Raw genomic sequence first — 26151 nt, 5'->3', positions numbered from 1 at the left:
GCTTCTCTCCTTTACCTCACTTTGACCTCATCTTAGCCTGCAGTCTGATCTCTGACTCACACTCTGACTCCCTTCTGGAAACTCTGTGCATTTCAAGTGACTTTCTTTGTCTCTCTGTGTGGATGACACATTTCACATGCAGCAATCTGACTTACTAAGGCTTCATTCTGGTGCATATTTTCTCCAAAAACCACATCCACAGTCCACCAGGAAAGCTTTAGAAACATAGTTTGAAGTTTTGAAAAACTGGCAACAATTCAGTTGAAACATAATGCGACCCAAAAACGTGCCTGCATTCTTCAACAACAGCCGTAGGGGAAAGTCTGGCAGGAATAAAACCAGCCGCGCTGAAGTAGGAGGAAAAATTAGATAAAAACCAAAAACAGACAAAAGGTTTAGGAATGTGGTACCATGTGGAAACCAGCAACACAAGATCCTCACATCTGTCTTTTAGTGGAGAAACAAATGTTGAGCAACTGAAAACACTGGATCAGAATATGGTTTCCTTAACTCTCAGAAGAACAAACTTGCTGACAAATCGGTGCTGAATAAAACTTTAGATGATCCTGCGAAGCCTTGAGGAGCAGGACTTGACCCGGAAGTTCAGAAAACTCATAACTGTCATTACCTGGTTTCTTCAGGTTGAAACCCCATAAACACAGAGTGCTAATGAACAAATGAATCATTTCTCCAGCAAAAGAACCGCTTCATAAGTCCATTCACAAAGAAATCATGTAAAACTGTTCACAATAGCAGAGCCCTAAGGCCAGATGTTTTCAAAGTCCCCAGATGAAACAAAGTCTAGATGGTTGCAATGCTAAATTAAATTTTAACTTATTTGCCAAGTCTAAACAGCAAATACAGAGAAGACTAATGGAAAATGTCCCTTTTATTAAACAGAAGTCAGTGTTAATTTTTACTTCAGGGTCAGGTTTAGAGGCAAAAAACCGCTGCCAAATGTTTTCACATGTAACCTAGACAGTGCTTTGAAAAAGTATTTGCAGAGGTGTAAAACAATTAATCGCATCAGTCGTGATGAATTTATTACTGAAATTATCGTCAACTAATTCAGAAATCGAATAATCATTAACTTTAGTACACTGACTCAAAAAAAGGCCAGGATAACAAACGATATATTTAGAGCCATAATTAAGCAAAAACTGTATAGCAAATATAGATAAAAAGACACAAAAAAAAACCTTCATAGAAGTTTAACCTGGTTCAAATCCTGCAAAATAAATAAAGTCTGAGTAAGCACTTTTTGCTATTCATTTATTAATCAGCTAATCAAAAATATAATCACCACATCAGTCCTACAGTTCTGTATTGATGTTAAGTCAAGAAGAAAGAACTGAGCTTTTCACATGTTGATGTTAGAAGTATTTTGTTAGCTGTAGATGCATGATTTGTTATAAATCACACATTCACGAAAGGAATCCTGCAATTTAACTTTATAAAATTTTCAAATTTATGAAATGAGTTGAATTATTATTTTATTTGCATGTTCTAATGTATTACTAAGACTGCATATGAAAGGCTTTAATGAAAAATCTGCATAATGTGCCAGTTCTTTATCCAATTAATTGTCAGAATGATAGATTAATTGATAGCAAAAATAACCCTTAGTCGGAGCTCTACTTGTAATTTGAAAATAAAAAACAACATGCATGTAAAGCCAAAAGTGATTAGTATAGGTATTGTGTGAAAATGTTATCAGTTTGTCACCATCAGTGTTACAATCACCGTTGGTGGCAGTAGTATTTGCGGAGTTTTTCATCATTTTATCACACTTAGAAAGTCTTCTGTATTAAATATGTGGCATGAATAAATTGCAGCCTGCAGCCCGAACACACAACGCACACTGCATTCACCGTGCTGTTATTAGAGAAGATGATATTGTATGTGGCTTTAATTAGCTTTATGCTATTTGAAGTTCAGAGCGCTTTTATCTGGATAAGGATGTTATTGTAAAAGGTTTGCTGTATTGATGCTATAAATAGAGCCACAGACCATCATGTTATTGTTTTAGCTGTTCTGTTCGGTGTAATCAGAGCCTCTGTTGCAATGCAAGCAATCACAGCTAACAGTTAGAGATGAACTGGAGTAGCTGCTAGCAAGTTCCAAGCAGAAGTGTTCTGCTGCTGGGCGTGCTGTGGTGGCGTAGGGGTTAGCGCGACCCACGTTTGGAGGCCTTGAGTCCTCGACGCGGCCGTTGTGGGTTCAATTCCCGGACCCGGTGACATTTGCAGCATGTCTTCCCACCTCTCCTTCCCCCTTTCCTGTCAGCCTACTTTCATATAAGGGACACTAGAGCCCACAAAAGACCCCGTGGAGGGGAGAAGTGTTCTGCTGCTGCTGTAGTTTCCCTCAGCACTTACTGGAAACAGAAAGACTTCAGAAAGTCTTCCTTCTGCACTTGTAAAGTCCAAAGTTCTCTCTGATAGTTTCAATTTCTCTGCTCCGAGAATGTATGTATAGACATTAAGGGCCGTCACTCAGCTACAGAGGTGATGGGGGAAAAGAAAGGTGAACTGAATTATAACTTCATGTCCACATTTCTCAACAGCAATAAGGTCTATAGCTCATTCCACAATTTAGTAAATTATTAATCTGAAATAACTTTAAGTTAGCTGATATCCAAATCCAGTTGCCAACCCAAAATGCTGCACAGTGTTTGGTACGGTGTGTGTGGATTCCCTCTGATGTAGAAAAAACATTTTCTACAAAAGTTACATTTACCAGGTTTAATGATACACCATCCATATAATTACATTGCAACTGGGATATAAAATAAATACAACAGAAAATGTCAAATGTTTTGTTGGCAGACTGTTACCACCCGCAGCCTGGGATGGTGAGTTTGCCCTGGCAGCCACAGGAAGGAGATAGAGAGAGGTTTACTCAGACAGCACCATGCTGAGGAACCAAGCTAACCTGTGAGTCGACTCTCTAAATATCACATACTCTCCTGGTGCTGTAAAATCCTGTCTGAAGCTCAAAGTACTTCTGAAGTTTAGCTAGTAATCTGTTTTTTTCCTCCTGCAGGTTACTGTTCAAGCAAAATAAAAGTGACCCGACTTAGCTAACAGCTTGCTCTCTGAATGTCAGTGAGGAAGAAACCACCAGGAGGGGTGAGGCTGATAGAACTGAAGGAAATGGGAGGAGGAGGAGGAGGAGGAGGAGGAGGAGGAGGAGGAGGAGGAGGAGGAGGAGGAGGAGGAGGAGGAGGAGGAGGAGGAGGAGGAGGAGGAGGAGGAGGAGGAGGAGAGAGATGAGGCCTGTGCTGAAGTTCAGAGGATGCAGAACACCATGCATGGAGAACAGTGCGTGCTTACAGTCTGCATTACCAGCAGCACTCTGTTGTCATTATTACTGTAATCCGCTTGTCAAAACAATATCAACCTGCAGCCTCCTTTTTCTTTAAGCAGGCTGAATCATTTGATCTGAAAACCTGCCTCCCCTTTGGACAGTTTCCCCTGCTTTGGTCAGGAGAAACAGAGACCAACTTGGTTCCAGTTATGTCTATGTAAGATCTTTACACAGAAATGCTCAAATTTACTGGAAGCAGTTCATATGATAGCATATGACTCATATGTAACATACATATGATTACTCCTCTGGAAGCAAAACTCTGTAAACACCTCCTCTGAAACTTCTCCACATTGAAAACGGGAAAAAAGGCTTTACAAAAATGAAGCTAAAAAGTGTGAAACACATTTGTATTAAGTTGACACTGAAGAACCTCGTTTCATTCCATTGACAGCTGGGAGTCTTTTAGGGCATGTCCACACCATCTTTACTCATTCCTCTTTGCAAAACAGATACAGAGCATCTCCAATCACTTTTCAAGTTCTGTCACAAAATCTCAATTGGATTTAGGTCTGGACACAGACTAGCTCACCCTTCCACATGAATATACAGTCTCAGGATGTATTCTCACCAGTTCTATTTAATCTGCTGTAGTTGAAGTCTAGTTCATTTGCCCACAAAGTCTGGTCTGTTTGAGCAGGTGTGAATGTATAGCTGAACCCTGATGCGGCGCAAAACAGCCAACTGTGGTCTGCCCAAAAACCTAGTTTTCTGTTCGATTGAAGTGAACTCTGGTGTGGTTACAACCAAAACAAACGCACGCCTGAGGTTTCCGACCAGGTTCTTTGTATTTTTGTGTTTCCAGTAGCCATAAATCTGATGGATAAGCAACATCCACAAACAGTGATGGACGGCATAGCTGTTTTCTTTATGTGCAATAAGAGACTGAAGGATCATCACAAATGTGTTTCCTCTCAAAAAACATAAAGTATTGAAAATAAAAACACCAAGACGAAGGTAAGGAAAGTGATGACGATAATGATGCGGTGAGTAGGAGTTTGAAGTAAGTGGACCGGCTCAGCCTCAGTCTGGTTATGTGCAGATTCCTTCCTGCTGGTAACCAGACAGTTAATGCCGGGGAAAACTTCCTTCTGTGAATAATGAGGGCATGCACACTTGCTCTGTTTGGCCCTGAAACAAGAATCAGGCTAATGGCCATCTATGGAGACTGCGCTCACTCAGCTGGGGCCTCTAACATTGTTATTGCTCAATAAACTTCACAACTGAGATGGGCCGACCTTAGACGCTTCGGTAAGGGAACCAGGGGTGTCTGGTTTAGTTTGCACACTGGAAACATTGCTTTGTCTGCAGCTAGCAGGCTGCGTTCTGAAATGCAGGTTTGAAAGCAGATTTATGCTGACAGCCAGGAGGAAGTGCACGCTAGCTGCTTGCTAATTTGGACTAGGAGCGTTCCTCCTACAAGCAAAAGGAAATGCCGTCCCTCTAAGCTTCAGCTGTCAGGAACCCGTGTGGCTGGAAAAAAAACACTTTATAGAACCTAAAAGAGGAAAGACTCCCATCCTGACTGGCTGCTGCCTTGGGAGGCCACAGGACAACAGGAAGCAGCTTAGGAATGACACAGAACTTTATCTAAAGCTAAGCTACTGCCTTGAGTTCAGATTGGATTTCTGCATACAAACCAACCCACTCATCAAAACCCTGCAGCTGCCTCATTTCCTCTGTTGCCGTTTACAGTTTCCTGCTGCTCTCCAGATCTCAGTCATGAGCAAAAAGTAAAAAAAAAAAAACCTGTTACATTCTCACAGCCACACCTGGCAATCCAGAGCGCACTTGGCCGTAAAACACAGCACTTCTGCAGATGTGAGGGGTGGTGGGGGCGCCTGTGTCCCTGTGCCTTACAACGCTCGGGTTTTCACGTTGAGCCACCGTGTGTGTGTGTGTGTATTGGCGTGCGTGTGTGTGTGTCTGTGTGTTTCGGTGATAGCTTGCGCCGTGATGTGTGTGTTGAGTGAAAAGAGAAGAAGATGAGTGAATAGAGGGTGCTTTGTTTGCTCCGACTCGCTCGTCCTTCTCCTGCTGCCCAGATAGAGGCCTGCTGAGTTCACAGCCTGCTGCCCACCACACTGGGCCCACACACACACACACACACACACACACTTCTTCTACACGGAACCCTGTCTGCTGCCACTGCCGTTGCCATGGGAACCCCTGGGCACGGTGCCGTGATCAACAAGGCCCAGAGCTGCTGAGGCGCCATGGCAGCGACCTGGCTGGCACACATACACACACACAAGTATGCTGTGGCACAGAGAAATATGGAAAGGGACAGACTTGAATAGGCTGGAAGGAGGAAGAGTTCTCAGTAATAAGGAGACAGAGAGAGTTGGTCGAAAAGGAGGAAATGATGCAACAAACACATGCTGAGCTCTGCGACGTCTAGACGGCTGCGAAACCCAGGCCAGTCCGGCTGGATGTGCTACAGCCGCCGCTGAGGCAACGCTCTGCTACAGTCGGCCAGCTCTCTCTGTGGAAACAAGTGAACTAGTTTAGTTGTGATTAACCCCAAGAAGAGGGCTGCCCACTTGTGCGTGTGCGTCTTCCGCCCATTAGACACGCAGCTCAGAGTCGGGGACACAGATGCAGACGGTGAGGACAAAAAGGTAGGGTGGATGTAATGAGTGAGAAGAACGGAGAGACGGCGACAAAGAGTGGAGGAGAAGAAGAGAGCGAGCGAGCGAGGTGCCAGACGGGCTGTGGGGACTTAGGGCAACAAGAGAAAAAACAATTACAGCTCTGCAGCTCCGTCTCTTTCCCCCTCTGTCTATCCAGACCTTCTTCTCGCGCTCACACAGCACAGGGGACACACACACACAGCACCAGCTCTAGGCTGTCTGGATTACAGAACACGCTGCCTCTGACTTGTTCTCGCTCGATCACAACACATCCATTTTATCATTAGGGACTAAAAAATGGAACTGGATTCAGGGCGCCACGGGATTTCGACTAGCCACCTGAAGGTTGTTGAAAATATTCAAAGATTTCAGCCATTATCATCTCAAGCTGTTACGATCCATCAGAGTGGAGTTAAAGGAAGACTCTGATTGCATAGTTTGTTACTCACATCCTAGATGTACAAAGGAGTGTTACAGGAGATCCTTCCTTCCAGTAGCATTCCAACTCTAGAACCATCAACCCGATAAGTGTTTACATCCTTGTTGTTGCAGATTATTTTTGTTGTTATTTATTGTATATAGTTTGTTTTTATAATGTTCATATATTAGTGGTGGGACTCAAAATTTTAATGGAGGGTCTCTAACTAATTGAAATTAATCCTGTTTTTTTAGTCAAAAACCCCATCTCGACAAAATAAAGTTTTGCTACATTGTTGAATAAATAGACATATGAGCTCAATAACAAAGATATTTAATTGTTTTTAATCTGTTATTTAGGTTATTCAACGATAAGACTGGTGCAAAGTTTTATTCTATCCATTCAGCTTTCCAGAGTTTCAGAATCTCTGCTCATTACAGAACTACACAGTATGTTGAAATATTGCCCAAGTTACTGTACAGTATTTTGCTCCTTATTGAATTTTCATACGTCTTTGTGTGACTCTACTTGCTCTCATTGCCTGTCACAGAAATTTCCCCATCGAGGTACAATAATATTTCTATTCTCTGATTCCAACAGACCTGCTCGGCCATTTTTATCCACCACATGAATTCCACCTTCTGCATACCAGCAAGTCGTCTCTTCTACCCCTTCCTCAAACAAAGCTGAACTTTGATTACTGCTAATGCGGCCCATCATGATCAGACCTAATGCTGAGGCGGCAATAAATGGTTACTTTGGCTGGTGAGGAGGCCTGACGTAGTCGTATCATCTCCAGCTGCATGAATATAACATTAATAAGACAGGGAAAAGGCTAGGCTGTGATAACATATCATGAATATTACAGTGTCGCCTAATATTATCAATATTCCAGTGCTGTAATATTCATGAACAGCGGTAAAAGGGGAGAGGAGGGCAGTGTTAAAGAATTCATTGGCTTGCTGAGCTGTCACATGCTCTTGGTCTGCGGTTTCTCAGGTGAATGTGTGACTGGGTGGACATGATCAGAGCCAGACAGCAGAGTGTCTGAAACACCAACCCCTCCCCCATCCCACTCCTCTGCCATGAAGCCAGACTGACTGCACTCTGAATGTCTGAACCAGACTGGAGGGTCAGACTGATGTCAGGGTCAAAGTGCACACGCATGTGTGTGCGTGTAGGATGGTAATCGGGGTCAGCTGGGGTCGCTGTGCAGGAGGGCGTTGGAGCAGAATGTGTGTGTGTGTGTGTGTTTACAATAAGAGCTCTGTATGCTGCAAGATGGTGAGCTGCTGAAATGTAAACTGCAGTCTGATGGGACATAAAGCTGTTTAGTAACACTGTGGAGGCAGTTCATCTTTTCTGTGTGCAGAAAGTTCCATCAGCTGCAGGAAGAGTTGATTGGTCTCTTCTACTGGAGACACTGAGTCACATTTTGGACCGCTGCTCATTTCACCACTCTGTACTTATGCAGTTCTGGTTGCTTCCCACCCAAAAAACATCTAAGTCTGTCGCAATAAGCAATTATTCAATTAATAGATTGACAATTTTCCATTCTTATTACTAATATTTTATGATGGGCAATTTCATTTACAGAGTCGTCCGATTCGGGGTTTTTTATGATTTTAGTTTTGTATGTGTTTTTGGTTGTTGTTTTTTTCAGTTGACTTGTCGCGATTATAAATTTTGCTGAACAATAAACCGTCCCAGAAATTATTGCGATATATGACAATATTGTTTAATTCTCAGTGTAAAGACAAATGAAAGAAAATGAACACTGCAAGCAGCATGACTGATGTGAAACATTGTGGCGGCAACATCATACTGCGGGGACATTTTTCTTCAGCAGCAACCAGGAAGTTAGTCGGAGTTGATGCTGGAGATAAATGAAGTTAGGAAGATGAGGTGGAGGTTAAGGGTCAAAGCACATGTACGTTTCCACGACATGCTGTAAAACCACAGAGCCATATAGTCCGCCTGGCATGACAACCACAGCAGATAGAGTTAAGCTATGTTGGAGGTGCCATTGAAACCTAGAACTTCTCGTTCACACCTGAAAATACGGGCAGTTTCCAGGCAGCGGTCTCATGTAGAAGAAGAATAAGAAGAAGAAGATATATTTAAAATATCCTAAATAAAAAACAACAACCAAAAACAATAAATAAACGGGAAATAAAAAACATGTACAACTGAAACTGTAGATAAACTGGATTATAAAGTCTCTGTAGACAAAATTGCTCTTCAAAAAAATATCAACCAGAATGAAAAGAATCAGCTCATTTTAATTCATCATGTGATTAGTTAATTAACTGCTTATTGCAACAGTGCTACCCCTATAAGAGATTTTCTGTGAAAAGCATGCGTCATTTCCAAATCATGCACAACTTTGAGTAGCCAATCACATGAAGTCCCAACTGAATTTTGTTGTCGTAAAGAATCAAAGCTCCAGGGGTGTGAAGACATTTGTAAGAAAGTCTAATCATCTACATTTGGTGGGCAGTTTTCTTTGGACTGCTTGAACTCACAAGCTTTACATCTGAAATAAACTACAGAGGAGTGGCTAAGTATCAGGCCTAGTCAAGCTGCAGAGCTCCTGTATTTTTGCAGTATTGCTGCTGGTGAAGGCCAAGGTGTGAAATTATGATCTGGCAGAACAGAACCAAGAAGAGAGAGGAAAAAAAGAAAAAAGCTAAGCAACACAAAAATAATTTGAAAGCGGCAGCCAATAGCAGCCAGACTGGCACAGAGGCAGAGAGAATTAGCCATGGAAATAGAGAACATAACTCAGACTGGAGGGAGACGGAGAGATTGGCAGAGAGGGGAGACAGGAAGAACGATAGAGGGCGGAGAGAGAGAGGTGCATGGAGGATGAGGCTCCATGCACCCTCAATGCATGGGGGCTGCATGCAGGCTACATGCCTCCTTCCTCAAGATGATGAGGAACTGTGGAAGCAGGAGGAAAGGAGTGGGATGTTGTATCTTCTACCAGGCACGTGTTCGTTTGGTGAAACAGGAACCCCTCCAGCCCCCCTTCCATTCCTCTCCGGTTACCACACACCTCCACACTCGGATTCATGGCGCAACGCTGAAACAGGTTTTCAACATCAGGGGGGTGAGCAGACACCTCGCAGACGTAGGCTGCACGCTGCATATGTGCTGCAAACCCTGGGTGGCTGCTGTGAGCGGCTGAAGCTAGACGGCAGGAGAGGCTGTGGGTGGAACATGGGAACAAACCGGAGCCGAGTCGTCTCCTGGGGTAACAGGGAGGTACTGGGATCACACCAAACAGGCTGCTGCTGGGACAGCGGGGGGAGTTTGAACCAGCTTTAACTAAAACTACATGATTAGGTATTAACTAAGGCTGTCAACTTTTAACGCATGAGATTAACCACATGTTAATACTACATAACGCAGTGAAATCAAACTACCTATCTTGACCTAAAAGCCTCTCTCCATCACAGGGTTATCTAGTTCACAGTAGCTGTACACACGGAGCAACAAACTACAGCAAAAGATGAAACTTTTCCATGACAGCAGCAAACGTGGAATATTTTTCAACTTTCTCATGTTGTGCCGCTAGCCCTTGTGTGCATATCTACGTGTACGAGATCGAATTTGCATGAATTAGGCCAGTCGCCGGGCTGGATGAGGACAGAAGACTGTCACCTCATCGCACAAGTTCTATAGGAAATGAATGGATGGAGAGGGACATTTCTAAATGAATGTTTAAAACTAAATGACACCCTTTAAACCTTTCTGAATACAAAAACCCTGGACAGCTGAGAACATTCAGACATGTTTGGTCAATTAAACATTTTTAGAAAACGTGCATACAGTGGCAGTTTTTGATATGGGCAGTTGCCCAGGGCAGCATCAGAAAGGGGCAGGGCACTCAAAAGCTAGAAAATAAAATAATAAAATATATCTTATCTGTCAGTTGTTCTCTCAACAAGTTTGGTTCTACTTGTTGTATGCATTTGTAGGGGAGGAAGTTTCCATTGAGTACTGGGGCTTGTTCAGATCACTACACTGCATGCATATTTATATTCCAAGCTTACAAAGTTAGACAAAGAGATTAATCATGATTTATCTGAATATTTTAATCGACTGACAGCACATACCTCAACCAGGAGTGGTTGGAAACATCATCTGGTGTGATCTGCTCAGGCCTGACCGTGTACTAAGTTCTTTAGGCAAACTTTGACCTTCGTTGAAAAAGGTTTGCATATGAACCGTTTGAAACAGTTCAGAAAAATTGTTTTTTGTGGTTCTAATTACTCCAAAAGCTAACATGACTTCGCTAATAAACAGGAATTTGTTTTTGTATTTCATATTTCTTTTAAGATGTTATTTATCTGTAAAAAAAAAAAGAATTCTTGCTCTACACAACGAAAAAGTGTCTATCTGCATCAACCACCTATGCTTGCACTTTGGACACTCATGCCCTTAACATGACAGCTAAAGTCATCAGCTTTAGTTCCCAATCAGCACAAAGCAACGAGAGAAACTTTGATACATTCTCAACATCCAGAATTTATCATTAGTAAATGAAAAGTTTTATGTGTCAGAAAAAAATCCCACATTCCCATTAGCTGTAATAACCCTACCATGATACACGCAAAGGTTTTATTTTTGAATTCCTGTCTACAACGTTCCTAACTTCCATTTTAAAGAAAGACGGCCCCTCAGCCGCAGCATATGCTTGTGTGGCAGTTTTTCAGCTATGACTCACTGTCACACTGGCTTTCTCTCCTCCAACGGGGACCGTCTCTCCGACTCTCTATTTTAGTCTGTCCTCTTTCTCTCTCATTATGTCTGTCCCTTTCTGTGTTTGTCACACTCCTCTCACTCTATTCCATCTGCAGTTTTTTAGTTCAACCCGTCTATCCTTCCCTTTCATCATCCATTGCTCTTCTCCTCCTCCTCTTCTTCTTCTTCTTCTTTCCCTTTCAGCCTCTTCTGTATCCCACCTCTTCTCTTTTCCATTCACTATATATACACACACTTTTGTCATTATTTCTGCCTCCCTCACTTTGAATCCCACCTCCTCCTCCGTCTCCCACTTCTTCCTCCTCTCCCACTCCCTCCAACTCGGAGATGAAGGGGTGTAAACATGTCTTCCACATGCGGTCTCATTGTGCTGAGCCAACAGAGCAAAACAACCACGCTTAAGTTGCTCAATAGGCTTCGGCGGATGACTAGAACCTCCTCGTCCTCCCGTTAGTCTTTCTGGCTTTTTTTTTTTTTTTTTTGCAGCCCCTTCGGGTTGAGATGCATAACAACCATGAAGCAATGCCTGGCAGGCAGGATTAGGCAGGAGCGGGACAGAGACAGAAAGGAGGGGAAGGAAAAGAAAAAGAAAGCAAGAGCAAAAAGACAGTGAAAGTGAAGCGGGGATAAAGACTCTGGGAGGAAAGCAGAAAAGAGGGAGTAGAGTGTAAGTGCTAAGTTCTACAAAGCAAGATTAAGGAATGTATAAGTAGGAGAGGGAAGGGGGAAAAAAATAGAAAAAGTTTTCCCCTCACTGGAACACTTTGCCGTGACCGCAAGCTGAACTTTAGAGCGGTGCTGAGCAACAGCTGCCGACAACAGAGAGAACTACACACATACACAAAGAAGAAAAGGTAGACAGGCTGGCAAGACCTGGGGTAGGAGGGGTGAAGGAAGCAACCCGCACTAATGATTGCACTGGTTTCTTCACGTGTCGGGATGTTTTAACGTTGTTGACGTTGGCGATACACAGATGTAGCGTGCCAGAGGAACAGAGTGAGTTCAAAACAGAAGGGAAGACTGTTAGAAGGTGAAGAACAACTTGTGTCTTTCTGAGGAAAAAAAAAGCAAACCTGGAACACTCTGGGAAAAAAGAAAGAAAGAAAGAAAGAAAGAAAAGAGTCCACCCTGCCAGCCAGACAGTGCAGAAACATGGTGTAAGTGATGCCCCGGCAGCTGACAGCTTCACACAGCTGGCACCGGGGCAGGAACGAAGGGAATTTTACAGCCCCGATGCAGGAATTTACAAGTTGTATATAGGTCATGACATCACTGGCAGAGGGTTTGGTCATGCCGGTCTTTCATCTGTATTTTGGCGAATGAAACGCTTCTGGAGGCGCAAGTTCTGCTGCCCTGCGAAAAGGTGAGGAGAGATACTCCATAAAGCGTGAGGTGGGAAGGTAAACCAACCCATCTGGTTCCGACCGCTTCCCAAACTCCGCAAGTACAAACTCACAGGAACAAAACCAGGACTAAGGGTGAGTTGGCAGCAGCCAGGGAGCGCCAAACAGATCAGAAGATCTGCAGCAGGTTGGAGTGACTGCAGGAAAACTGTTTGATGGAGTGTTCAGGTGGCCTGACCTTGATGCTGATAAAGAAATCTATCATCATCAATATTTTTACTCCACACACTGTTTTTAGATTTTCATCTTTATTTTCTTGAAATTTCTACCAGAAAAATCGCGGCTTCCTCTAAACGCTGTGTGTGCAGAGAGTCCTCCATCCCGTCTGTGCCTTTAATTCAGTCAGGGTTTTGGTTCCAGTCGTCTGTGTTGCAAAAAGCCTGCCAGATGTACCGTTTGATAGCTTTATAACGAGTGGGGATATAAAAGTCTGGAAGGTTTCATAACGACCCTCAGCAGCCCAGCGGCTAGCATTAGAAGCAGCAAGGATGAACCCAGAGGTAGGATTCATGGCTTTAAGCTGCTGATGTAGACACATCTACTGCTTCCCTATTTTCTCCTGCATGTTGGGTTGATTAGTTACCTGAATATATGGTGTCAATATGAAGACATTGAGCAAAAAATCCTAAATGATACATTCAGCTAAGTTACAGTTTATTTTATTACACTTTAACTAAAATACTCATATATATTCTCTGGAGTTCCACTGAACCAGACCGGCTAATTTAGTTCCACTTTAATATATATATTAAGTAGAAATCTTAACATGGGAATCGGCCGATGTTAGTTATTTTTTAACATATCGGCATCAGCCCGACAAAAATAGTAATAATGCTACTAATAGTAAGTAACAGCAGATTTTATCTCCATCTTACTGCTGTTTGTAAATGTCTTTTGGGTGGAAGAGGGGCCTGGTCATGTTTGGTCATGTGACATTGATGCAGTGCAAGATTTGGGATTTGTGTTTAACTGAAGCAAAGAAGCAAAGTAGGTAGTTATAGATAAAATGGGTAAATATCAGCCATCAGACATAACTGCAATATTAATGTCAGATATCAGTATGGGCCAAAACTTTTCACATCAGTTCATTCTTATTATTAACATATACAATCTGAACACCCAGGCTTTTCAAGATTTTTAAGTTATAAATACATGTCAATTGATTTTTTTGGATGCAAAAAACAACATTAAACCAGCCAGTTTTTTTGAGAACTAAGCATTGACAGTTACCATAATGTTAACAATGTGGAAGGGCAATCAGCAATGATCTTAGAGAAACAGCAGTTGCAGAGGGTTTTAAAAACTTTTCCAGATTCACTATTGTACAGTGAGAATGACTACTGACAAGTAGAAAACATTCAAGACTGTAAAATGTCTCCCCTAATATCCCAGAAATATTTGCCCAACTCAGTCTGATGTTGGTATGGTCTTTCCGCCCTTTTGGCAATTACTCTACCATATACTCAGGGTGTTATAAGGTGTAGGTGTTGGCCCAGTCAAAGTCCACACCTCAACCTGTCGCTCTGGTGGGACTGCAAGAGAGTCAAATAGCTGCAAAACTCAGTCAACTGAAGCAATGTTGTAAAGAATAGTAGACCAAAGTTCTTCTGCAGATACTAAGGCCGTTTTGCAAGCAGTGGAATCGTGTTCTGGCCTTTACTTGTTACATATGTTTTACCATGATTCGTGGATCTTTACCAAGTGTATTATTGTATTATTTTTATAACTCCGCTGTCCTAATATTGGAATAGCACAAAGAAAACCATTAAATGAAGGTTTTCTTGTTTTTTTTTATTTCTGGACTAGAGCCCAAATGGCCCAGTTCCACTTTAGTTCTTAACTGTCCACAATTTAGCATTTAGTTAGTTGCCTTTAAATTAGGGATGCACCCATCCACTTTTTTTTATTTCTGATACTGATATTTGCAGTTTAGCATCAGCCAATACTTAAAAACAGTGGTGAATTGACGTAAGCATGTCTTTCTTGACTTAAATGTACTGAATTACAAATTTATTTATAACTCTGTACCAGTACAGCACACTTAAATACACCAATAGCTTCACAAGCTTGGTCAAACATGTAAAAACAATACAACTTTAATCTGTTTAGTCAGTGCAACTAGAAGTGGAACAGTCAACGGAAAATAAATAATAAGGAAACTGAAAGTGACAAAAACAATAAGTTGACTACCTCGGTAAAAATAAACTAACAGATCTTCTTTTATGTGATTCAAAAAGTGCAACTAGGAATTTTAAATATAATGTAAAATTGATAATAAAGTATGATGTGCTCTACAATTAGGCTGACTAGATCTGCCCTTATGGATTGAGCACATTGTCATATTTTTTCTTCAATATCAGGACTGCTCTAGATCTTAATATCAAATTGTTGCATCTCTGTTTTAAATGTCACTTAAGCATGATGCACACTGTAATACCTGTAGCCTTTATTTGCTTAAAGTAAGGAATTTTGGCTGGTGTCAAGAGGGCAGAGGTCAGATGGAGGCCATGCTTTAGCACTGACCTCAGGAGACACTTTAAAAACAACACTAGTTCCTGGTTCATCAGCTGAACGTTGCTGCAGACTCTGTTGGAGTCCAACAGCACTTGGACATGTAATCCAGCTCCTTGGTATTTAACTACACAGGTTCACGTTTGCGGTCTACTACGGGAGGAAAGCTATCCGACGGTAGTCGGTGAAGTCACCGTTCGGAATCCACACCCACTGCAGACACGGGTGTTTGTGATCTGCTGGGTTAATCTGGCTGACAGATGGGCCAGGCCGTGGGTAAGCAGAGGGTAAGCAGGGGCCGTGTACTGTAATAGTGCCGGGACGGGCACTGGGCCGGGCCAAGCCGGATGCTGTGACTATGACCTATATTAATAATTTACACACAGGATCTCCATGCTGCTCAGACTGGGAGCCCTAATTATCATTAGCAACACTAGCCAGAAGACACACATGCAAGCCTCCAGGAAGCTGTCAGAGAGGGACAAACCTTTCGCCATCCCTTTCCTCGACAACATGTCCCACACAAAACGACAGAGAAACTGCTACAAAGTCTACAACTTCCTTTTACTCAGTGATCAATTATTTCCATGACAACCAGCTTCAGGGTGAACACTAAACTTGTTCCCCACATAACTTTCAAGTCGACATGATTACATAATCACACAGACTGAAACAGTCAGTTTACCAGGAGCTGCTTTCAGGTGCGGATGCATCTACAACTGGTGCACCAGTCGGTATTTTTGGTGCTGTGTTGGTGTACAGAGTATTCAGTGTCAGCACCGTTAACCTTGATGTTCTTTCCAAACACAATGCCGATCCGTAACACTTTGCATAACAAGCATCAGATGCACTTGCCAAGAGGGGAGGAGGAAGCAAAGACTGAGGTGGAAAGAAAGAGAAATGCTGCGTTATGGTTGGGGGTTGGGAGTCAGCACAGCAGGCTAGACTAGACCAGACAGCCTCTTATCTTTCTGACCCCCCGTCTGTGTGTGTGTGTGTGTGTGTGTGTATGCATGTGTCCAACAGTGTGTCCCCCTATCCCCAAGCCAGACAATAGGGAAGGCCCTGTGCCTGATTGGGGTCAGCTGGTGGCTGCCGAAGGGTGGAGGAGGAGGCGGTGGTAGCAGAGGGAGATGGGGGTGGGAGGTAAGTATCAGACACCACTGTCTGACTTGTATGTCTGGACTTGGATGATGACGGACTTAAAAAAAAAAACCACACAGACACACACATACAGACAGCCAGCCCTCTGAATTGCTAATGAACAGAGAGGAGCGGCGAGACAAAAAGGCTGTGGCTTCTCTTCCTGTCTCCCACATTTGTCCTGAGCCACTTGACTCCCTGCTGTGTGGTTAAACTGGGTCAAATTCTGAAACAAATATATATTAGTGAGATTAATAACTACTCCAGTGCCCTTCTGTGGTTACTGCAGAATACCAACAGAGAAGAATTTATATCTTAGACAATCCCTTTCAGATTTCAACCAGCTGACCCAAACTGTCAGCCTAAGGTCAAAGACATCTGGGTAGGATGTTTAAGACTAACCCAGGAACTACCAAGGGTCAAGCATGCATTTATCTACAAGATACTACAACCAGCGTTTCACTGAGAAAGAACTCTTGTAATGAGCTCAGCAGATGCGTCGTTCCAAAAGGTGTTTGCTAATTGCTGCTGGATAGTCTGAAGGAGCTTACTGGGGGAGTCAGAGGAGAAGGGGTGGTGCTCTGTGAGGTGGAAGATTGGAAACTTGGAAATTGCAGTCCTGAGGAGGAGCTTTGTCCTCGAAGACGGTGCTGGCCCAACCAGGTGTTCTGCACCGCTGAATGGTTGCCATGGAGATTATAGAACTTCTCAAACATGCATGAAAGAATTAAGCCAACACTCCTGGGATGTTTTTGGTGAGGGAATAAAATTATAACATGATGTAAATCTTAAAAAAGCCAATTGAACATAATACTGCCCCTTTAAAACATTTTCTTTCGCCTTCACAATCATGTTAATCTATCACAAAATATACCAACTAAAGTTAAAGTTTGTTGTACTTTGACATAATATGAAAACGTTTAAGGGGTATGAACACTTGTGCAAGGCACTCTGTTCTCAGTATTAAGACGTTGCTAAACCATCAGCCTTTCTGTCCAAGTCCACTCACCCATATCGGGCTATTTGACTGTAAAGGATTCGTGCAAAACATTTCCTTGGAAATGATATGAAAATGGTTGGCTTTTGGTGCCTCTCTAGCAGAAAATGTTTTAAATGCTGCTTAAAACACTCGAGGTCCTGTACTGCTGTAATCACAGAGGCTTCCGAACTGCCCCCACCCCGGAGCCACGCCACTGGAATCTTTTCCATGTAAGCCCCCTAAAATCTAAGGAAAACCTTTCTAACCACTTGAAGAGACATGCCGTTATTCCTCTGACTGGGTGTTCCAGCTCACATAAACAAACAGATTAACAGAAATCTGACAAACAGCGGGTGGTGCAGCATTTCTTTTTTTTTTTTTATCATTTGGAGCTTGCATTGTTTCATACGATGCACCATTAGTAATTTCAAAGCACGGAGGTTCGCGGAGGCTAATAAACACACCAACCATTTCATTTGTCTGAATGCTGAGAAAAACTAATCAACAACAAGCATGGGTGGGGGGAGCTGCCTTTGTACTGTCTGCCAGCACGTCTGCAGAACAGCATCTATTTTGACTGTAATAGCTCCAATCCAGCCCCACAAACATGGAGTCAGAAGAAAGGAGCTCTTTAACATCTCAGACAGTCCAACTTTGTGTAAACTGTGTGTAAATAGATGCTGACACCCCCCCCCCCAAAACTTCCACCACCATCCTCCTCCAACAGCCATCAGTGTCGTTCTCTTCCTTGACGGACAGGCCTGTCCTCAAACACACTACAAATACAAATCTGTCCCAGTCCCAAGGGCATTTTGGGAACTCGGGGAGTAGGTCTGGGCCGTGGCTGGGAGTGTGCTGGGGGTGCAAAATCTAGACACAAAGGGAGTCCCAGCAGCCAGTGATGACATTGTAGTGCTGAGCAGAGAGACCAGAGCTAACCAAGTGCAATTTATGACATTGAATAGAGTTTAGACGGCACTGACTAAAGTTAGCCTGAACAGAAAAGTGAGAGTAGGTGAGCTCTGGTGGGGTTCAGAGCTGCCAGGGGTGTCACATTCAGTTCACAAAACACCAACTGACACAGCACACAATATAGGAACGACAAGTTTCTTCCTTTATTTTTGGAAAGCCAAACACCTGTATAAAAACGTCACATAAGCAGATAGCATCGACAGTGTTTATTCAAGTCGACCAGTTATTCACAAAACAGAAAAAACTTGAAAATATCTACTTGAATTGCATCTAATACAATAGAACTGTACTGTAGAACCTGTGTTATATTGAACCATGATTGCAATATCACAATTCTAAGGGCCAGCTTGGATCATTTGGTATGATATACTTTTATGTTTGATATGCTAGCAGCTCATATCTCATGTATATGTTAGTGGCTGATATCCTAAAGCTCATACAGAGTGGGGATGCTGAGTCATGCTAAAGAAAGAAAAGAATCATCAAAATGAGGGTTAATTATTATTTCAGTAATATTTGTTTTTCTGAAGTTGTGCATCCCTAGGATTGAGGTTTACAAATGTTTCTTTCTTTTTTCTTTTAATTACAGTTTCAACCCAGCCAAAACTTTCCATCACTATTCCTGTGACTCCAGATAAACTGCAAGAGACTGGAGTTTCCTCTACTTATATGAAGCATAGAATAATGCAGCACTGCCCCCTCCCCACCTGTTGCTGCACACTGCCGGTTAGTTGGCTCAGAGAAGACTCGAGCCTAGAAAAAGGCTTTACCTAACTCAGACTATTGGGAACTACTACGGCTAACATTTGTTGGGTGTTTATGCTATTCTTTGCATTAGTTTATAACGTAAAACAATGACAACTAAATTGAAATAAAATATAGTTAGAATCAAAATATTGCAATTTTTTGCAACAGTGTGTAAAGCATTTGCTTTAAATAACAAAAATTAAACCATGTTAATAATTTTTGTTTGAAACTTTTGTTTAAATACCGTGAAATATTTTTTTTTTCCAATTCATCTGGTATTTCCAACCCTGAGGTCCACATTCAGTCAGAATCTGATCCCAACTCATATCCAACAAGCCCAAAGTTTCCAAACATATTGATTTTACTCAACTTAGAATGAAACAACTGTCACTTAAACTCTTTCTGTAAATAATCTCCCCGTCTTGAACATGTTTGCAGAAAAAAAAAGAAAAAAGTCACAACTTCCTCAGGCCAGCAGTGTGACTCTATGTAAACCCTGAGGACCCAGAAGTGTGGAACTGTGCACCAATACATCCTGATGTTTAACAAGGAACTCCTTATTGCTCAAATTTTATGAACTGCCAACTCATTGCAACAAGCCGTCCGCTCAGGAGACATGGTGGATTATTTAAGGCTCCAGAGAGACCCACCAAATATGTGCAGAAATCCCCGCGCCCTCAAATTACTTACAAGAAAAAGGAAAAATTTTCTTCTGTAAAAAAAAAACAAAGTCAAAAGCTCCCCTTCACAAAAGGTGCAAAACTTTCCATTCATACCCAAAGTCATAATGAACTTCTCTTTTAAGCAAAAGCTTACCTTAGGTTTAATTACTAATGAAACTGAAAAAAAATGTGAAAAGTTACTTTTGTAACACACCCAACCCAGACCACAGAGCAAGAATGTTCTCAGAGTACTGAGAAATGTAGCTTTCTGGCAGGAGACTACGGTAATAAATAGCTGAGGCTGCCTGTATCTGGATGGAAATGTCTTATGCATAACACCTCACTGAGTTTCAGGTGGATGATCTGATCGCTGCAGACTTAACGGTTCCATTTGCAGACAGTCATACATCTAAGAAAAAAAACAAGGCTACCAGGACGCAGGGGGTGAAGGGTGACGTGTGTTTACTTTAACGCCTAAAAAGATGATGCTGGAAAAAATTTTAAATATGATTTGGTAGACAGCAATATATATTGTTAATTTATCATTAGCGTAACATGCATATCACAAAGAACTGCTAGCGCTGCAGTAAATGTTAGCTAATTATTCAAGTATTTGGCAATCAGCCCCACTATACAATAACAGATGTGCTGCTTATTGTTTGTTGTTGAGCTATAGAGATGATGAACTGGCAAAGTCAATAAAGAATTATAACCAATTGGTTTTATTGCCTAAACAACAATAAAACTCTTGTTTTTGAGATGGAAATAATGACATTTTTTTCCAATAGCAAGATAGACAACTCCCTACCTGGACTCTATGTACGCGATAACAGGATACCGGCAAGTTACAGCAAATCAAATCTAAGACTTTTTAAGACCTTCAAATTAAATTTAAGACCAAAAAACCATAAATATTGGAGATGGATGGGAGATCCTACTGTATTATAGTCAAGCAAAGCAAAAGCAGTGAAACTTCAGGGTTCCGTTTGTGGCCGTTGCTGCAGCTTTGTGCTTCTCATACTGCATGAGGTTGGTCGTCAACAGAAGTGAGCCAGTAATGAAACCTCATCCAGCCAACTAGCAATAAATTTACACTTTTGCCAAAAACGCATAAAAGCTAGCCATGTAGCTAGCAAGGGTATATTAGCAGCTAGTTAGCAGTAGCCTCAAGTAACCGAATGTATATACAATGTTTTGCCTCATAGAAAAGTCCTGTGATAAAAACAACTATGTACTATACAGAAGATTAAATTTTTGACCCGTGATTAACGTATTTCAGGCCAACTTACGTTTTGTTAAGAATGCAAGACATTTTAAGGCCTTAAATTTAGACACAAATTCAAGACTTTCTAAGGATACTCAGACACCCTGAATAAACCCAAAGAATGAAGATAAACACTTGAATTATTTACCACAAAAGTCAAATGATTGCAACACTCGCCAATATTACTACTGCATGTCTCATACTTCAGTAATATCAACTCTGCAAAATATTACTGAGTGCTTTTACTTTTTATTTTAAGAAGATGTGAGAGCATTGTTACTATCCTCACTAAAAAATAGTCACAGTCAGAACTAGTGGTGCACAGATAAATCGGCCTCAATTCCCTTCATTTTGGGCAATTGGTGATCGACCGATGCATAAATGTGAAGTCACTGCCAACTCAGCAACTTTCTTACTATATTTCGCAATATTTCAAACAAACAAAAACAAAAAAATAGTAAAAGGAAAAAAATCAGTGTTGGCCAAAATTTCAAACTACAATTGGTGCGCCAAGGTAGTTTTCCACACAGAAAATTAATCTGTCATAATTGTCGACAATATGGTTTGGGTTTTACCAGGCAGGACATTTAAACTGAACAAGTGGCTCACTTCGATCTGCTGAGCGGCACAACTCTGCTGCAAACCTTCTCCACCCAGAGCACTGAGTCAAATCCTACATTTTCCTGAATGTCAGTTTACTTTTCCCTTCATCCCAGAGTCCCCCAGGATCCACGTTGCAAAACAACCCCGCTGCACTGTGATCAGTGTGACATCGCCTGATGGAAATGAAAGGGGCAATTTGCATTAGCTTTAAGTGAAACGTCCTCACAGCATTTCCCTGCAGGGCAACCGAAAGACAAGGCTGTAGAGTCACACAAGGCGATAGAAAGAATCAATTCTAGATTAAATGGCTTCAGAGTGGAAAATGTTTGCAGAACACGGGCTTGTAAACTCACCCTGTGGGCACCGGATGTTCACAAAACACAGCAGCCGGGCATCTAGTTAAAAGCCTTCCCCACCATCTGACGAGTGAGTGCAAGTTATCGGCAGAGAAAGCGTGCCTACAACTGTTCCGACTTCGCGGCTCCATTATGTTACAACTACAATAAGAACGTAGCAACAGCGAGGGGAAGAACACTTGTTAAAGGGTTCCTGCCTTTCAAATCCTACACGAAAATCCCAACGTGTGGGACGGGGTTCGGTTCCTGGCCGTGACACGCCGTCTGAGCTGTGATCCCTCTGTGCTGGAGGTCTCTTTCAATTCCCCTCTTGTCGAAATAAAAGAGGGAACGCACAAGCAAGACGGCTCGCTCTGGTTTAAAGGAAAGAAGAGAAAAAAAGGGAGGGAGGGAAGAAGAAAATGAATAAAAAGGAGAGAAGAGACTGACTGTAGCTCTTTTCTTTAGCCAGATAAATCATCAAAGCATGAGCTGCAATATTCAGCCCTGCAGAGTCTGCATGACAACACAGCCGACAAACAAGAGCTCTTTTCAAACCAGACGGCCACTACAGTAGGGCAGAGCTATTTCCAACCACTTGTGAATGGAGCTCCCTCCGACTAGCGAGACGTTGGGGACGAGCAAACTTAGTGAAAAATCAGCCGCCTGTCGTTTATCTCTGAGAACACACACGTGTGTTAACCCAAAACGCTGCACGGTTTGCTTTTCTGTTTCATGTTGGCACAGTAGTCAGTCAACACAATCTTCATCAACCTCCCATCCATCCATCCATCCATCCATCCCTGGGTGAGCTAATTAGGCGCCCTGCTGTATCACATAGTCCAAGCCCGGCTATGTGTATTTTTCCTGGCTAGCATCACTGTGGAGCCACAGAATAGTGGAACACCAGCCTTTCTACCACACACACACACACACACACGCAAGCAAGCAAACACACTTCTTGGTTACAATGTGGCGTCAGCACAACCACACGCAGCTGCCAGATCTAAATCTAATATCCTGGGTTCATCTCATGTTCCCCAGCTCTGGCCTCAGCACCTATGGAAATTACACATCACAGTAACTCTGTCCGTCTGTCTGTAGATTGTCAGTGGGTCTGTCTGTCTGTCTGTCAGTCAGTCAGTCAGTAAGTACATATGCCTGTCTGGCTTGGGAGGTGTCTGTGCCTCTCTGTTTATATCTTTGTCGGTACTTGTCTGGCTGACTGGTTATGAATCCGCCCGCCTTGTCTGCTATGTGGTCCTCTACTGTTTGTTTGCCTTTGTCTGTCAGTGGATCTGCCACACTGCCAACAAATACCCCCATCCCATGGCTGTCTGTCTGTCTGTCTGTCTGTCCCCTGCATTGCTAGCAGCCCTGTCTGCTCTCCTAAACGCCCCTGCCTCGGCCATAAAGAGGAACATCTGCAGTGGATCAAGCAGGCAGCCAGCAGCAGGGCAGAGCTGATAATGATAGTTTCTCTCTGGGCTACTCTGGAGAGCAGACAGACATAACATACCATTCCAGCGTTTCCTGTCTGCGCTGACAGGCAAACTATTTAACCCTCTGTGGTCATTCCTCCTCAGCATATGCGCTGCTGCTTGGAGGACAAGGAATACTTCTAGAAAACTACCATAAAACTATAGCAACTCGTTAAAGTAACCCCGAATGTTAAGTTACAGAACTATTTCAACCATAAGCTACCTATTACATTTTTAGTGCCTTTATTTTTCGAAAGCGTCTTTAATATATACGCAGACAATATCACTTTCGTTGAAATACACGCATTGAAAACAGTAGGTTTGCATGAAGTTAGCTAAAAGTTTGCTCCAGACAGCGTAGACAAACTGCAGCTCCTTAAAGAGGACTTATAGGTTTAATGAGAGGAATTTTCAGCCCACCGCGTAGCTGTTAAAGATTAAGTCTAACATGTTGTCCTTCTGTGGCTACACAAAACGCATTAAGCACTAAAGTCTCTCCGCAGCTTTTTAAGGTCAGGAGACCGTGAGAGGAGCAGCGAATGTTACTCACATATCTCCATTCCCTGTGGCTGGGAAGCGGTGCAGTTGCAGGAGCAGGTGACATTGGAGTTGCCAGGGCCGCCAGGGGCCGTTACGTTTTGCATGGGGCTGGGCAGACCGGGACACCGCTCCGGGGAGAGAGCCGCCGCCACCTCCGCCGCCGCCGTCGGGACACCCCGACGGAGAAACAACAGGAGGAAAAACTTCCAGGCAGCGGCAGCGCGCAGTCTGCCGCTACGAGTAAACTCCCCCGACAGCCTTCGCACTTAGTGTCACACGTCTCGTCTCACGCCATGTTTCTTCCACGGCGGCTCGGACGGAGAATTGGAGCTAGAATTCGGGTTCGAGCCATCGCTTAACGCATTCTGGCAACAGCTCTTCTTTGCCTTCCTCCGCTGCTGAGGGCAGCTGTCCTTCCTCTGTTGGTGCGGAGCAGACACAGAGGGTTCTGGCCCCGCCCCCAACAGACAGACTTTCACTGAGACCAATCACATTTCTGCAAGGGAGGGACTCGGTGGCTCAGAAGCCGCTACCTTCAAGTACTCAAAAGAAGTCAGAATTTTGACATAGTCGAGAAAAAGCATCCCTTAACAAAAATAAAATTAAATCACTTTAGCATGATTCATTATGGCATAGCAAAAGTATTTTTACATTTATTTTTCATGATTGCTTAGTTGATGAGAGATATATTTAAATAAGAACTATTTAAGCAGAAATTGGTTGTTTAAAGAAGTCTAGGCTTGTGTGACAACCTGGGATGCTCGGAAACCATTAATAATTGTCGCAGGAGTAACTGCCATGTTCACTGCAACGTTCATGCAATTACAACCCGATATCGAAAGCACCCCAATGTGTGTTGCTGACATTCATCACTACACTACGCAGGAATGCATAAAGAGTACGTGAAAGCACCACCAGGGTAATACTAGTCTCCTGAGTATGTCTGGGTGAAGGGGCATGTTTGTGTGCCTTAGCCTTTTTTTTTCCCAATAGTGTAAGTATTTGTATTGGTGTGAGTGTGTGTCGGTGCTCGGGGTTGTGGGAAGGTTGACCTGACACAGAAAACCGGCAGACGGCCGGGTCACAACTGACAATGGCTGTGGGAGAGCAGAACAGGGGAGATGAGGAGGGGGAAGGAGAACTAGTTGGTCTGGTGTGTTATTTAGGGAGGGTGGGGAGAGCGTTTCAAGTTTCAATCCCTTGTTACGGCAGGCCACAGCCAATGGAGACGCTTCTTTTAGGGATCTAACCTTGAGGTGACCCCCTCCGGCCCCCACCAATGCTGGTCTTGCGGTTCAGTGGCACATGTGCAGCTGAGAGGGAAGAATCCTCACCAAAACACAGCCCCTGCTAATGTAACCAGAAAAAGCACAACTCTGAACCAAAAACATTTAAACTCAATCATCAATCTGGAGTTTGCAGTTTGAAAAAAAAAAAAAAAGGTCAGTCATATCTGCAGAAAGGCTTTGGACCAAAGGCCCAAACTACGATCCAGAGAAAAGATGAAGAGCTGTCAGAGTTCAACCAATGGAATGACATAATATTCTCACCAACATTAACCTTAAAATCAAACATGGCTGTCATGCATGTGAAATTATGTATTCCTGTACTGAAAATAAATCAGTTTATCTACTCGTCTGATAGTTTATGTATTTTTACTCAACTACATTGACAACTTCCTATCGCGAACATGTTTCGGGTTTGAATGCAAAACTTGCTGAGATTAAATTTGGTTTTAGATTGTATTTCTCTCAGTAATTAGAGAGAAATAATTAGTATATCACAGTTTTCATCTTCTTTTAAATGAAAAACGGTTAACAACATGATCCAAACATTGAAACATGGATGATAGATGTTAGATTTCTTCCATCATCCTGAGGTCATGTTCTTCATAGGTAGAGAATGAGAAAGATGACCGGTGCAAATTATAAGTAAATTCTTGAATGACACCTGTTGGAGTCTCCCAGACATTTTAGACTGAGATACGGCTTCATGCTTCAGTAGAACAATGACCATAAGAATACAACAAAAGACAATACTGCAGTTTATGGGGGAACCAATATATGTCCCAGAATGTCCCAGTTTCAAGACCAGACCAGATTATTTCAATTAAGAATCTCTGGTATGATTTGAAGATTGCTAAACATAAATCATGTCCATCTAACTAGAAGGAGAACATTATTTCATACACATTGTGCTCAGATTTTAGGAAATGGGGAAAAGCCGCTCAGAGAAGGAGCAGTAACCAAAGGCAAGAGAAAAAGGAAATGGAACGTTGTGAAGGGGAAACGAGAAGAAAAAGTCAACACCTCCAACAGATG

At 42.7% G+C, this 26151-nt stretch overlaps 1 protein-coding gene across 3 annotated transcripts in view; it reads right to left on the bottom strand.

Annotated features, from left to right (window-relative positions):
* Positions 1-26151, bottom strand: part of ldlrad4 (low density lipoprotein receptor class A domain containing 4) — a 222557-nt gene that overhangs the window by 11934 nt on the left and 184472 nt on the right. Inside the window, exon 1 of one of the 3 annotated variants that reach the window (XM_014470397.2) lies at positions 23841-24239. The exons of the other annotated variants lie outside the window; for them this stretch is intronic. Coding sequence (XP_014325883.2) covers positions 23841-23934 — 94 coding nt within the window. The 5' untranslated portion in view covers positions 23935-24239. Of the gene's footprint in view, positions 1-23840; positions 24240-26151 lie in introns of those variants that run through there. 3 annotated transcript variants of the gene reach the window in all.

Source organism: Xiphophorus maculatus, chromosome 3 (assembly GCF_002775205.1).
Source record: "Xiphophorus maculatus strain JP 163 A chromosome 3, X_maculatus-5.0-male, whole genome shotgun sequence".
NCBI lineage: Eukaryota > Metazoa > Chordata > Actinopteri > Cyprinodontiformes > Poeciliidae > Xiphophorus > Xiphophorus maculatus.
The sequence above is the reverse complement of the archived record's forward strand: the minus strand, read 5'-3'. Positions and strand labels throughout refer to the sequence as shown.